This window comes from Lemur catta, chromosome 3 (genome assembly GCF_020740605.2).
Source record: "Lemur catta isolate mLemCat1 chromosome 3, mLemCat1.pri, whole genome shotgun sequence".
Taxonomy (NCBI): Eukaryota; Metazoa; Chordata; class Mammalia; order Primates; family Lemuridae; genus Lemur; species Lemur catta.
Genome location: NC_059130.1, coordinates 41419809 through 41434330, shown reverse-complemented (window position 1 = coordinate 41434330; position 14522 = coordinate 41419809). Strand labels below are relative to the sequence as shown.

General features: G+C 40.0%; 1 protein-coding gene and 4 non-coding genes across 8 annotated transcripts; 1 reads left to right on the top strand and 4 right to left on the bottom strand.

Annotated features, from left to right (window-relative positions):
- Positions 1-59: 59 nt before the first annotated feature.
- Positions 60-127, bottom strand: LOC123636299. Its single transcript, XR_006734489.1, has one exon. It is a non-coding gene; the product is annotated as a small nucleolar RNA SNORD77 (small nucleolar RNA).
- Positions 128-412: 285 nt separating this feature from the next.
- LOC123636242 lies at positions 413-493 on the bottom strand. The gene has a single exon (XR_006734437.1). It is a non-coding gene; the product is annotated as a small nucleolar RNA SNORD24 (small nucleolar RNA).
- Positions 494-655: 162 nt separating this feature from the next.
- Positions 656-716, bottom strand: LOC123636302. The gene has a single exon (XR_006734492.1). It is a non-coding gene; the product is annotated as a small nucleolar RNA SNORD75 (small nucleolar RNA).
- Positions 717-1127: 411 nt separating this feature from the next.
- Positions 1128-1207, bottom strand: LOC123636271. Its single transcript, XR_006734463.1, has one exon. It is a non-coding gene; the product is annotated as a small nucleolar RNA SNORD74 (small nucleolar RNA).
- A 1134-nt stretch (positions 1208-2341) lies between these two features.
- On the top strand, positions 2342-13104 carry ZBTB37 (zinc finger and BTB domain containing 37). Of its 4 annotated transcripts, none has more exons than XM_045547329.1 (4): positions 2342-2664; positions 3611-4570; positions 6382-6481; positions 11276-13104. In XM_045547329.1, the coding sequence occupies exons 1-4, from the start codon at positions 2636-2638 to the stop codon at positions 11762-11764; spliced, it is 1578 nt and encodes a 525-aa protein (XP_045403285.1). In that variant the 5' UTR covers positions 2342-2635; the 3' UTR covers positions 11765-13104. The 4 variants fall into 4 exon arrangements, 2 of the variants coding, with proteins under 2 accessions (XP_045403285.1, XP_045403286.1); XM_045547330.1 differs by having other exon boundaries at positions 2576-2664; positions 3614-4570; XR_006734089.1 differs by lacking the exon at positions 11276-13104 and having other exon boundaries at positions 2576-2664; positions 3611-4925; positions 6382-6416.
- The last annotated feature ends 1418 nt before the right edge of the window (positions 13105-14522 follow it).

Here is a 14522-nt window from a genome sequence, read left to right as displayed (position 1 = left end):
TGAGAAATAGATTTTAAAGGTGTCACTACTTACATTGTTAGCAAACCCTAAGGACCCCAAAATACATCAGACAAATGGTAAATCTCTTCATGATTCAATCTGCAGAACTATGCAACCATCATAGTATCTGTTTCCTCAGGTTTCCCACAGCATTAAATTTAGTATCAAGGTAACAGTTCGCATTTGAAAATAAAAGGGGGAAAAACTAACACATAAGCATCAACGTCGTTCTGGCTGTTTGTCTAATGCCAGAAAAAAAAGTGAAGTACTAGGTGAATACCGATTTTCTATACAAAAGTTTCTCACCTGTGTGCTCACAGCTACATTGAGGCTTGCTCTTCAGGACCTAAGAAGAAACAGCTTCTTGTTAACTTAGGGGCAATCTCCACGCTTCCCAAATCACCATTTTGCGTGCCTCAGTTAGGATAATGGTGGTAAGATTCTCGTCATCCTCACAGTCAAGAGTAGCAAATAAACTGTCATCATTGTGGCACAGTGACTTTCAACCTAACTTCCCTTTCAGTGGGCGTTTCAAAAACTTACCTCCACAACTACTTTCATCACTCCCTTGGTACACAACTAGAAAACAGGCAAGACGCAAGTCAGAACCTCAATTGCAGCCAAGTTAAATAAATATCAATGTCCCAAAAATTAAAGCCTCAGAATAGAATTTCAGAAATCGCTTCTGTCCACTACTCTTAAAACCATCACAGGCTTAATAAAGACCACCTTTAAGCAAATCTCACCTTTCTCACCATATTTTCCCCATTCTTACCTGTCCAAAACATGTCATCAAAAGCCACACTGCATCCAAGCCTACCACCATTCCTAAGAAAAAAATTAGGTGCAGATTTTAAAATTACTGCTCCCACGTTGCTATTACGTTTTTGTTACCACTTATGCAGTTTACTTTTACCACCCAAAACTGCACGATAGGTAAAGGAGACACTTAATGTCATAAAGGAGAGCATTGCACCCAGTTAACTATAGGTGGAAACAATGGCGGCAATGCGAAATGGAGCCACTTGGAGAATCACGTGGCCTAACCACCCGCCTTCCCGAGAATAGGCGGCTGACGGTGGTTCGGTCCGCGTCCTACACAAAGACCCACTCAGTCAACTCCGCGCGTTCCGCCATCAGAGCAGTTGGCATTCATCAACATTCTCAGATGTCCCTACCAACACAGGCTTCATCAAAGGCAGGGAACGCGGGCCGGTTTGTCTGCCGTTCGGCCCCCACAACCCTCTCGGTCGCGCCTGCACCAAATGCGCAATCTCTCAACATCCTCCTCATGTGGGCACTGTAAAGGCGCGCGACTGGCCTAAAGTGCCAGCCAGTTTAGCCCGACAAGGGCTTAAGGACGGAGGATCCAAACCAGTAACCAGTTTCCCACCTAACACCACCGAAAATGCCACTCACCCCCCACAAGAAGACGCCCAGCTTCGAAAGAAGGATATGGCGCACGGGCGACCTTATATAAAGGGTCTTTTGATGACGTCATGACGCACCGTCCCGCCAGCATCAGCTTCAGCCCCTCCCTTTCTCCTCCCTCAATCTCCACCTCCTCCCGCCCTCTAAGCCCGCCCCTTGGCCCCGCCCTACCTCGCCTTTGTGGGCGGAGACAAGACTGCCCGGGTGACGCAAGGATCCCGCCCTCCTCCCAACAGAGGAGCAAGAGCAGAGAGGGGAGGGGGCGCGAGGCTTGCAAAGCGTTGGGGAGGGGAAAGGGGGGGTGGTGTAAGGGTGAGTGATTTCCTTCCGGCACGTCGCCCGCTCCAGGGGAGGGGGTGGGGGGTTTCACTTCCGGGACGGTGTTCCGGCCCATTCCAGCCCATTTCCACCCCCGGAGGTAGGTGCTGCTCCTTGACTGGGCTCGGGCCCCGCACCCCGGTCCCGGTGCTCTGCACCGAGGCCCCCTCGCCCCGTTTCCGCCGCAGTCCGCTTCTGGGGCGCTCAGCCACTTCCCTTCACCCCGCCTGAAGGCATCCGGCGACCTTCTACCCCTTCGGCCCCCGGCTGGGCTGAGCTGCAGGACCCGCCCCCTTGCGGGGCCCCTCCCTCAAGACCCCGGGATGGGCGGCCCCCTCCCCCACCAACGCCGGGACACACCCAGCTACACACACCCACCTCGGGGCAGCTCCCCGCCCGCCGACGCCTACCGCCTGGACCGGGTCCCGGGGCGCCGCCCCCTTCCTAATCGTTTGCCCTCACCTGAGCACTCCCTCCCCGGCCCGACGCTTTGCTCCCCTCTTCTCCAGAGTTCCTCAGTGACATTTCGCCCTGCAGCCAGTTCGCATCTCCCCATGCTTCCTAACGCAGAGGAAAGCTGCTCAAGTACCGGAGTGGCCAACCCCATGCTGTTCCCGATTCTCCCTCTTACAGCCGACGGTAGAGAAAGACTTTACTCCAGGGGCTTCCTCCTCACTGGGGAATTGCCGGAAAGAGCAAACAAAAAAAAGGCGCTGGTGTAGGCTCCAAAATAAACATCTGAATTCATGATGGCATCGACAGAGGCTCTTATTGGATTAAAAGTTTCAAAACAAACAATAACGCTTTGGAAAAAGGTCATATTGGCTAAAGTTGGTTCTTGAAAGCAGTGTTTACACTTCCCTATTTACTGATAAGTGTGTTGTGAATGCGTGGCAATACTGTGAGCTTGTCAGGGTAAGTTCAAGTTTCAGGTTTTATGTAACTGTGGTATTTTATAAGTTCATGGATAAGTGGATGTGCATTGGGCTCAAGTCAATGTCTTCCTGTTAGAATTTATACAGACTTCTCTCAACTGTTGAAGACTATTGAATGCCTCAGTGTTTCAGCTATTTTTAAAAAATAATTTAATGAAAAAATTTTGGCAATACTTGGTAAATGCTCTATTTTTTTTTACCACCTCTGGGGAACTAAATTTCAGAATCAAACTGTCATCACCACCCTGAAATTTCCAGCCTCGAATTTAGATAGAGGCAGATATATGTAACTTTTCCTAATTCTGAGAACTGAACTTCAAGTTCTCTATATCTTGACTGAGTCCTGACACAGCTGTTGAATTTTTCCTAACCTATTTGCCTCCTAGTCCTATACCCAAAGTCTTTTTGTAGAGGCTCTGACTCTTAAGCTTAGAAGTATCGGCCTACATTCATGTGGGGTATTGGTTACTTTACAAGCATAACTCATGCAGTATGTAGTAAAATATTAAGAAGAGGAATATTTAATCAAGCCATCTGTGTAGAATTACGTTTATTCAAAAAGCTTATTCCTTTCCGCCTGCACAGAAAAGTTGTAAAGTTTTTTTGTTTGCAAATACCTTATGGCTAACGTTTAAAAAAAAAAAGTGCTCCCCCCTCGTTTGAATTTCTATTTTGATGTTGTATACAGTCATAGCTTGAATTTTTAGGAATCTAACGATCACTTTTTAGTCTTAAGTGTATCCTCCTGTGAAACCTTGACTAAAAACCTGTTGGTAATTCTATTTCCACATCTAAACATAAGGAAAGTATCTCTTTACTTGGAGATTTTGAAACTTTACCAAATAATATTTTTAAATATGTTTGAACTGCAAAGCATCGAGTAGTAAAATTATAATTATTAATGAGAATATGGTTTTTTCTTTCAGCAGGGTTGAATGCTTGCCTGCACTCTCAGGCACGACCATGGAGAAAGGTGGGAACATACAATTGGAGATCCCTGACTTCAGCAACTCTGTCCTGAGCCATCTAAACCAGCTGCGCATGCAGGGCCGTCTCTGTGATATTGTGGTCAATGTGCAAGGACAAGCTTTTCGGGCTCACAAAGTGGTACTGGCTGCCAGCTCCCCCTATTTCCGGGATCACATGTCTTTGAATGAGATGAGTACTGTCTCCATTTCAGTCATCAAGAACCCTTCTGTTTTTGAACAGCTCCTTTCTTTCTGTTATACAGGGCGGATATGCCTGCAACTGGCAGATATCATCAGCTACCTGACAGCTGCCAGTTTTCTGCAGATGCAGCACATTATAGACAAATGTACACAGATCCTAGAGGGCATTCATTTCAAAATTAATGTGGCTGAGGTTGAAGCAGAATTAAGTCAAACAAGGACAAAGCAGCAAGAGAGACCTCCAGAGTCTCACAGGGTTACACCAAATCTCAACCGCTCCCTTAGCCCACGACATAATACCCCAAAGGGAAATCGGCGAGGTCAGGTTAGTGCTGTGCTGGATATCAGAGAGCTAAGTCCTCCTGAAGAGTCCACCAGCCCTCAGATAATCGAACAGAGTTCTGATGTAGAGAGCCGGGAGCCCATTCTTCGGATCAACCGCGCAGGACAATGGTATGTGGAGACAGGAGTAGCAGACCGGGGGGGTCGGAGTGATGATGAAGTTAGGGTTCTTGGAGCAGTGCACATTAAAACTGAAAATCTGGAGGAGTGGCTTGGGCCTGAGAATCAGCCTTCCGGAGAAGATGGGAGTAGTGCAGAGGAAGTCACAGCCATGGTGATTGATACCACAGGCCATGGTTCTGTAGGACAGGAAAATTACACTTTAGGGTCTTCAGGAGCCAAGGTAGTTCGGCCAACAAGCAGTGAAGTTGACAGGTAAGTTTTGTTTTTGTTTTGTTTTCCCATCTAATGGCTATTGTGTAGACATTACTAAAGTGGGCCCTCGGTGGTACAGAGAACGTCTTCTTTATCTGATGTTCTTAGCCAAATAAGTTGATGTTGGGGAAATTGGAGGTGTGCCAAAAGACTTGCATTCTTATTTTTTTAAAGCAGGAAGCTCCTAGTCCTGAAGTATTCACAGTGTTGTGAGAACTATGGTAAAGTTAGACACATCCATGAATCAGAATAGCATCTGCAGCCACACTAGGATCAGTAATTGCCAGGGCTTCCTCGGGATTCCAGGCAGGGAGCTGATCATCAGCTGGGAATCTGGCAACATTGCCCTTCCTTGGTATGTTATCACACAGGTAGGTGGCCTTGGGGAGTTTCACTTTCCTTTGTAGCGCTGTTTACTTTTCTTTGCCCCTATTTACCAAATTAGAGGAAGTATGGTACCAGCAGTAATTGTTCTTTTCAAATTAGTAAAACATGATAATTCCAAAGAAAAGCTTTTTGGATGTTTTTCGTTTCTTTTTTCACATGTCATTTGATGGTATGTTTGCTGTTTTCTTTCATGGGTGACTGCTGCTACCACAGACTTGAGAGTCTTCTTTTTTCCACCGGTGCTGCTATGCTCTCTGCCTCACTTTTCCCTTTCTAATACATTGTATTTGTTTTGGTGGAAATAGCACAAGTTTTAATCTAAGTCAATTGAAAGAAAGTCCCAATTGAAAGAAAGAAATATTACTTATTGAGATTGGTAATATTTGTTCTTTCCCTCTGTTAAAAATAAATTAAAATTAACCATATGAGCAATGAAAACTAAAGAAGCTATTACTTTGGTTCACATCTGGTCTCGAGAGGCAAATGTGTCACAGACATTCAGGTAGTATAATTCTGTGTCTACTTCAGGTGATCTTAATTTGAGTATTTTCCTTCTTGTGTCCTTAATGGTTAAAATATTCTTGAATGTAGAACTTACTGCCCTCCTGTGTTAGCACTATTGTCCTGTGTTAGAACTATATCAGAAGTAGTATTAGGCCAGGTGTGGTGGCTCACACCTGTAATCCCAACACATTAGGAGGCCTAGGCAGGAGGATCACTGGGCAAGGAGTTCAAGACCAGCCTGGGCAACATAGGGAGACCGTCTCTACAAAAAAATTTTTTAACAACTAGCCAGGCGTGATGGTGCACGCCTATAGTCCCAGCTTCTTGGAAGACTGAGGCAGCAACATCTCTTGAGCCCAGGAGTTCTACTGAGGCTGCAGCTGTAGTGAGATATGATCACACCACTGCACACTCCAGCCTGGGTGACATAGTGAGACCTTGTCTCTAAAAAAAAAAAAAAAGAAAAGTAATACCAGCTTAAATGCAAAGATTTTTAATCTCCATGATCTATATCAGCAATCTGAAATGTATAACAGGTTATCATGGGGCCTGGGGGAAGAAACAACCAAAAACCTAATAGTTACAGAGAAGAAACAAAATTATATACTGTTTTAATTTATTCTTTTACAGTCTCTCAGTACTTTCGTAAGGATAGAAAGCTTACATTTAGCTTTAGCTTCAGCAGCTCATATGGTCTATCTGCTATGTCATTTTGCATTTCATTTATATTTACTAGGGCAAACCTTTATCTTATTTCAAATCAGATCCTGTATTGACTCTGTGAAAGTATTTCGCAGTTATCTGTTGTTTGGTTTATTCCCCCTTCCTCGGCCATAGAATAAAGAGGGGAGACATCACCATTTTTTAAGTTCTTTGACACTACTCTTCTATTAGTCCCCTTTATGCTCCTTTTCCGACAGATTTAGCCCCTCCGGCAGTGTTGTTCCCTTGACAGAGAGACACAGAGCCAGAAGTGAGTCTCCTGGGAGAATGGATGAGCCTAAGCAACCCAGCTCCCAGGTATGTAGTTATGGATTTAGGATTGCCGTGGTGGTTGGAGGAATTGCCTCTGTGTATGAGCAGAATATAATGAATAAGAAAGGAAAGATGTAGGACAGATAATAGTGGCCCTGTTAAAGTATTATATTTGATTACTTTTTTCTTTATTCTTGCTTGTGAGCATTCAAGAAATACACTTTTGGTGTCAGCAGAGTTTGGGAAGTAAAAAAAGATAACAAGATTGTGGAACTCTTTCCTGATTATAGGAACCAGACCATAGACCTGAGAGTAATAAAAATAGTCCCTGAAAACTACATGCAGGTAATAGAGACTGGAATGGATAACAGTCTGATTTTATATGTATGCAGGTATGACACTGTTACCTATACACATAGCTACTAATTTGTATGGTATTATATATTTGTAAACAAATTGCTTATTCATTTTTGTGTTTACTGTTATTTGTGCTTGAATCTTGTCATTTTCTTCCTGAATCTTTTGTTAGACTAATAAGTTTTAGATAGGATTGGAATGATTTTTTTTTCCTACTTTCTTTGCAACTCTCTTTAGCAACTAGTATAAGTAGTTGGTTGATATTTTTGTTTTTTCTAACAGATCTGTATTGTTGAAGATTAATTTTTTAAAATGTGTGAACTCACCAAGTAGAACATAATAAATTGTAAATACTTTTTTGCCTTTAGAAAGGAAACACTGGTGGATCAAGATTACATAGCTAATTGTTTTAGCCTCTACATTACACTGTTAGTATCTTGTTTAATTTTATCTAAATCACTGTATATTTACTGTGTACATGGTATCGTAATTGTAGCAAGAAATTGTTACAAACTATCTTTTTTAGTTTTGATAAAGTTTCAGAAAAAATGGTAGGAGCTTGGAGGAAAAGTAAGTTTACTCATATAATTAAGGCCCTTTTTCTCCTCATCTCTCAAATACAGTATAACAATGCAAAGGTGACTATTATGCCCATATAGTCATGTTGCTTAATAACAGGAATATATGTCAAATATCCTTATCAAAATATATTGTTAGACAATTTCATCATTAACAAATGTGGATGGACTATCCTATTACACACCTAGGCTATATGGTAACACATTGGTTCTTAGCTACAAACCTATACAGTATGTTACTGTACTGAATACTATAGGCAGTTGTAACACTGTGGTAAGTATTTGTGTATATAAACATAGAAAAGATATAGTAAAAATATGATATTATAATCTTATGGAACCACCATCTGTATGCAATCCATCATTGACCAAAACATCTTTATGCAGTATGTGACTAAATAGAGAAATGAAATAAACTTTACAACTTAACGCGGGGATGAGACAGACTAACAAATACACAAAAAACATAAAAACATGTATACGACTATAAAGTATAGACTTCAGTAACAATGTGGGAATAGGATTGCTTAAAAGGCAGTTACTGCAATCAGTATCTTAAGGAAAGTGTTATTAAGGAGGTTTTAAATACAATTGTTAAAGAAGTTAGGAAGAGATAATGCCATATGTAGATACAAAAGGGGTAAGAATTGGACTTCTGCAAGAGTGTTTACCTGGCTGAAGCAAAAAGTACAGGCTATAGAGAAATAGGAGATAGGTAATAACTGGGTGGAGATGGTATTAGGGTGATACACATGACTTAACGTGTGGAAGTTTGTTATGGTGGGTCTACTCACCCGTTATTTCCCCCTACCACAGGGAATCAAAACAAGGCAAGGACTACTAAAGTTATACCTTTACTCTAAAATATGCTGACGCTTTTTCTTTTTCTACTACATGAAGTTAAAATACTTGGCTTAATTTTCCAGGTAATTTATAATTTTCTAACCCAACTTTTCCTACCGTTCATCAGCATTCACTGTCTGTCCCAAACTGACTTTCTGCATGTGTCAGAACCACATCAAACTTAACTTTTCTCTCTGCATCTTGAGTCTGAGGTACCTCATTCATCCCAGGTGTCTGGGTCCAGCCAAGACCCAACACCTAGTTTTATCTAGTTTTATCTGCCCCTAGCCCAGTCCTATTTGAGCTTTCTTTCTTAAGCCACTATTACAGCATTTACAAAATACAATATAATTTTTCCTAATTTTGTAGATTCATATAAGTTATTCTTTTCTTATTTGCTTTACTTTTATGTCTCCTATTAAATTGAAAGTTCCTTGAGAGCAGAGACCACATAGTCTAATCTTTGTATCTCTGACATTGCCTTATCAGGTGCTCGATTAACAGGAGTTTTACCTCTAAGTAATTCTGAGTAACTAAGGTTATTTAGTAGATGCCCAATAAATAGGTACCTGCTAAATAGGGGGCTACTTAGTTACTTGTGAAATCTCTAATTTTAGGGATCTTTACATAACATTAATACAGCAAATTGGATTATTTTTGAAGCCCCTGCAATTCTTTGAGTCTCTGATTAGTAATTGAAGGTAAGGATGGTGGAAGGCTTTGAAGTCCATGTCAGGAATCTAGAGTCATGTTTATTTTGGAAATTATAGAAATCATTTATATGGAATAATTCATTAAAAAATAATTATTGAGCCAGGTATTGATCAAATTCCTGGATATTTGGCGATGCAGAATGTCCCTGTGCTTAAAGAGTTTACACTCTAATAGGTAACTGCGAAGTGGGAGAAGTGAAATGATCTACCTCTTAGCATCAGAGAGAACCAGAAGGCAGCCATTTTTGCTCTTGCTTCTGTTTGAAGTTGAAAGCAGTAAAACTACCAGAGATATGTTTCTGCCTTTGACAAGGACCCAGTTTACCTTATGCATTCATTTACTTGCCTCTTCTATTGCAAGTTTACTGTAGTAATTTTTTAGATGAGACGAATCATAATGTGCGATTTTGTGATTACAGTTCATCACTGATTACTAAAATGCATTTTCAGCCTGTGGACAATACTGGTATGACATTACTTTCCTTAAAGTTGGGCAGAATTTTTAGGGTATTGTTACCTTCAAGATTATAAATAATATGAGTTTGTAATGTTTAATAATAGTTAACATTGAGCTACATTAAGCACTTTAGTGTATTAGCTCATTCAGTGTCCAAAACAACTAGTGAGGGAGAGATGTTATTATCTTATATTCATTTTACAGATGACACTGAGGAATAGGATAGTTAAATTAACTTGTTCAAAGTCACACAATAAATAGAACTCAGATTTGAACTCAAGATTCCAGCACCCTTAATTGCCATAATGGTATTATGCATTCAAAATATTTGAAGGTACTATTGCCGTATTTGATTCTCATGAGAATCTTATAAAGCTGGCAAAGTATATGTTAACCTTTGTATTTTATGGATGGGAATACTGAGCAACAAAGAAGTTATTCTGTGTTTTGTCCTTGGTTACCCAAACCTTTTAATGGGATAATTCCTCATTCTTTATATGGGCTCAGCTTTTATTATCCAGGGAAATGAATCAGAAAAAAATGTTACATGAAACAAATCAGAAATAATCTAAAACCTCAGTCTTGTACTCAACCCTTGACTTCACATACTGCTTTCCAAACTTTTGAGAACTGCCTCTGTTGGAAATACTAAATCTCACTGTCAGCTAACATATGAGAAAGGAGACTATTAACTAGAGATAAAACACACTTTTAGAAATTAAAAGGGCACAAGATTAATTGCTAACTAGATGAATCTATCTCTAGTTAATTCAGAGTCAACTTTGACATTTTCTTCTCTTTACATTGGGCTATAGTAAGCATATATAATAAACATACATAATTTCTTCCTACATGTTTAAAACATATATAATGCCCTGCCACATTTTTAAAAAGTTTTTTTAAAAATACGACTTTTCAAGTTGACTGATAAGAAAAAAAATAAAAATACAATGACTTCAGAAGTCAGTAGGCGAAAAAAAATCAGTAGTTTGCTAATGATGATATTTTAATATAGAATTTTGAGTGAAAAGCATTTATAAATCCAAGATTTTTCAGTTATTCATTGAAAGGAATATATTCCCATCCCTCCCAGCTTTCAGATAGGAGGAACCCATGCCTTCAGCCAGTTTACTCTGAGGCCAGTTAAACTTTGAGTAGTCTTTACAACGAAGATAATTTGTTGGTATGACACCAAAATATTTTTGGATAAAAAGCAATACTATCACCTACAAATTGTATACATTTTTATAAAGCAAGCTACTGCTGGATTAAAATATGGTATTAATGATAATGTCATAAATAGAATATGTTTGCCATTATATATTTTATACTGTATGATACAGTAGCCATGTAACATGTGGCTGTTTAAATTTTAATTATTAATAATAGTTAGAACCAAAAATTTTTAAAAATTCCTCAGTTGCACTAGCCATATTATAAATGCTCAATAGCCATATGTGGCTAGTGGTTACTGAATTGAATGGTGTAGGTGTTAGAACATTTTCATCGTCACAAGAAGTTCTTTTGGACCAGCACTACCAAAGGTCTTGATTGTCTAGAATGTAATTGTAAAATTAGGATCAAGGGGGTGGTATCAGTGGGTTCAGATTCTCCTATCACTGTAAAATAGTAAATTCAGCAGGGGTTTAATAAGCATCCAGTTTGTCAGCCAGAAAGTTTTATTGTGTTGTCCTTTTATGGTAATGGAATAGAGTATCCTTAGATTTTTTAAGGAATTATTATATTATTGTCTGTATTTTTTGGTAGTAATTTACTGTTTGGTTTTCCACTAAAAATAAGCATGTATCTTAGTAACAGGTAAAAATGGATTCAATTGCTTTTAATATGTATGCTTAATAATATATGTTCTTATTTCCCTCACCTGGCACAGGTAGAAGAGTCAGCAATGATGGGAGTAAGTGGCTATGTGGAGTATCTCCGAGAGCAGGAAGTATCTGAGCGGTGGTTCCGGTACAACCCTCGTCTCACCTGCATCTACTGCGCCAAATCTTTCAACCAAAAGGGAAGCCTGGATCGGCACATGCGCCTGCATATGGGGATCACACCATTCGTCTGCCGCATGTGTGGCAAGAAGTATACCCGGAAAGATCAACTGGAGTATCATATCCGCAAGCACACAGGCAACAAGCCCTTTCATTGTCATGTTTGTGGCAAAAGTTTCCCCTTCCAGGCCATCTTAAATCAGCACTTTCGCAAAAACCACCCTGGCTGTATACCCCTGGAGGGGCCTCACAGCATCTCCCCTGAAACAACTGTCACATCTCGAGGACAAGCTGAGGAAGAATCACCTTCACAGGAAGAGACAGTTGCTCCTGGGGAAACTGCCCAGGGCTCTGTGTCCACCACTGGGCCAGATTGAAACATCGAGGGGGAGGAGGCAGACCCTCTTCCCCTTTGGGCCATAAGCAGCCAGCATCAGGACCACGGGCTGGTGGTTAGATTCACAAAATGCCACATCACTAGATCGGAAGACGCTCTCAAGATGTTGCCAAACTAGAGGATCAGCAACATACACAAAAGCACTAAAGGCTCTACCCCTTCTCCTTCCCACCTCACACTTTGGAAAATACTCAAGCAAATCAACCTTTCTAATTCAGGGATCAACAGCCTTGGTTTGTTACCTTTATAAGAAAAAAATTTTTTTAACAAAACAATGATAAATGGTCATTTATCTACCAGTCATGTTTGAACACTGTACTTTGGTCCATATCATCTTGGTGGCTGTAATTGCCCAGATCTTAAAAAATGCAGCAGGAGCCTCAGCCATCTGAAGCAGCCAGCCACAAGAGAGAAGGAGGTAGTCATGATGCTGATGAGGAGGAGGAATTTTTCCTCTTCCTTCCCTGCCAGAACATGGATTTACATTTCCAGAAAAAAAAAAAATGAATACTGGTGATTCTTACTGTTTTGGAAGGTTAGACTTTATCTTTGCCCTGACTAGGTGTATAATACTTTGCCTGATTGTTTCATAAAATCAGCCATCTTGGAGCAGTATTCTAGTGGGCAGCATCACCTGAAGCACTTTAGGCAACTGGAAATGGAATGAGCAGCAAAGTGTTTGTAATGGGTACTGCTACATCTGGGGGCTTGAGTGTTGTGTTGAGGAAGACGGGAGCAGGGAAGGAAGTGTTTTTATGTTTTGCAAATGTCAAACAGCACAGAGCCGTACTGCAACTTCCTGACTGGTATTTGTAAACCATAGTGCTATACGTGCTTGGGTATTAGGAAATGGCTCTAGTCCAGATGAATTAATGTGTTAGGCTGACTACCAAAGTTTCATCCAGTATCTTCGGCTCCTAGTTTTACATAACAGCAATATTGTACATCAAAACTGTCTCTTTCCAGTGAAATGAGCCTGGATTGTATTTTTAAATCCACAGGTCTCCATATTTGATAACTTTTATACGAAGTTTTAAACATGTTTTTTCTGCAGTATTGTGGTTGAAGAAATTCAACACTATGGTTCTTATTGCAACCACAATTCCATTTCCTTCTACATGTGTATTAGTTTATATTTTCAGTCAAATAGAAGAACCTCACTTAAATCTATGTCTTGGGTCTGCAAACCTATTAATTCATAAACCAACCATCAGCAAATTGCTGGTGACTCCAAGAGCTTTGCTTTTTAATAATACACTACAGGGCACTTACCAGACAACATCATGCACAATCATGTTGCAATAAATGATCAAGGGATCAGTTTTTATCAGGTTTGGTTACTTAATCATTCCTAAGATTTTTTAAACTTTAAGGGACCTTTTTAGTAATTCTGGATATTTCTTAAGATTCTTAATCCAGCATTGAGAAAAAGAACTTACTGAACATGTAGAGCTTTCGATGCCCTGTCTTGCATGCAGAGAGAAAAGGAGGTATATTAAAGGATGCAGGCAAATAGATGCTTACAATTTACAGTGCAAAGAGAAAAATCTCTAGCTTCTCTTGATTAATCATTAATTTTTTTAGCATTTAAATATGTAATGGTTTAAGAAATTGTTTTGGTGCAGAGGCATAAGTGACTGTAAAAGAGATTGGGAGAGGGGCAGGTCATACCTGCACTGGTGAACCATTTGTGAGACTGTTAGTCATGTGTTCCTTTCCTGAGAATACTTTGTAGTATGTGGAAAAGTGGGTAGAAACAAATGACATTTATTTGAGGTAAGAAATTGGAATGCAAAGTGTTGCTCTTAACAATCTGAGAATTGTACATATACATACAGCTGCACCCTATCACTAGAGAAAGGTTATTTTCTCTTCTGGAAAAGCATAGAAATGCATTTTTTATAGGAATGTAATGATGCTACCTTTAATAAGAGCCTACCCTTAAAGGCAGCATTGAAAGTATATTTTGTGTTTCAGAGACATAGACTGGGGCATCCTCCTCTTTAGTTGGGCGACAGCATGATAGAATAAAGATTCTCCTAGAGCCGTCTTTAGGGACTGGCTATGCTCTGCAGCATAGAAAAGGTAGAGCTGAAATTAGACTAAAATCTTTAGGGAAACATTTCAACTGGTAATCAAGGCTTTCAATGGATTTTGCCATTACTGAATAGGCAGGGAGGTGAAAAGTACAGAATATGCTGCTTTAGATGGAACTTTTACACCTACCAAAAAAATTTAAGTTCATCTTACTTTTGAGGAATAGTATGCTGGAAAGTTCTTTGTTGCTTTGTTAATTTCTTAGATTATATATGAGAATATAGAGGTTTTTAAACTATTACCAAATGTTAAAGGTGAAGTGCAGTAATTTCTGTAAAGAGAAACTTTGTAGCATTTGTCAATACTCCACCCAGGGTTAGCAAGAAACATCTTAAATGCAGTAGGGACTGTCTGAGTCATGTGGAAATGCTCTGAGTGTTTGGTGGGTTCCCCCTCCCGTTTCATTCACTTTTGATAGCCTTTTCCTATATTGATACTGTGAATAGAGTGCTTCTTGGTCACCTAAGACCACTTCAGCACAATCATGTTTGCTGGTTCTCTCCTCTTAACTGGCCTAGCCAGAGCCATGAAATTCGTGAACATTCAAGCCAGGCTAGTTTTTACACAAATTAAAGCTTCTGAAAGCAATTTCCCCATTTTAGTTAGAAAAGATATTATTATACTAAATAACTATCCAAGAT

Bases quoted from the DNA above. Each gene is read 5' to 3' on its own strand.
- ZBTB37 (XM_045547329.1), top strand. From the start codon at position 2,636: ATGCGTGGCAATACTGTGAGCTTGTCAGG. The intron at 4,571-6,381 runs GTAAGTTTTGTT...CTTTTCCGACAG, and splicing joins ACAAGCAGTGAAGTTGACAG to ATTTAGCCCCTCCGGCAGTG. The intron at 6,482-11,275 runs GTATGTAGTTAT...CACCTGGCACAG, and splicing joins CTAAGCAACCCAGCTCCCAG to GTAGAAGAGTCAGCAATGAT.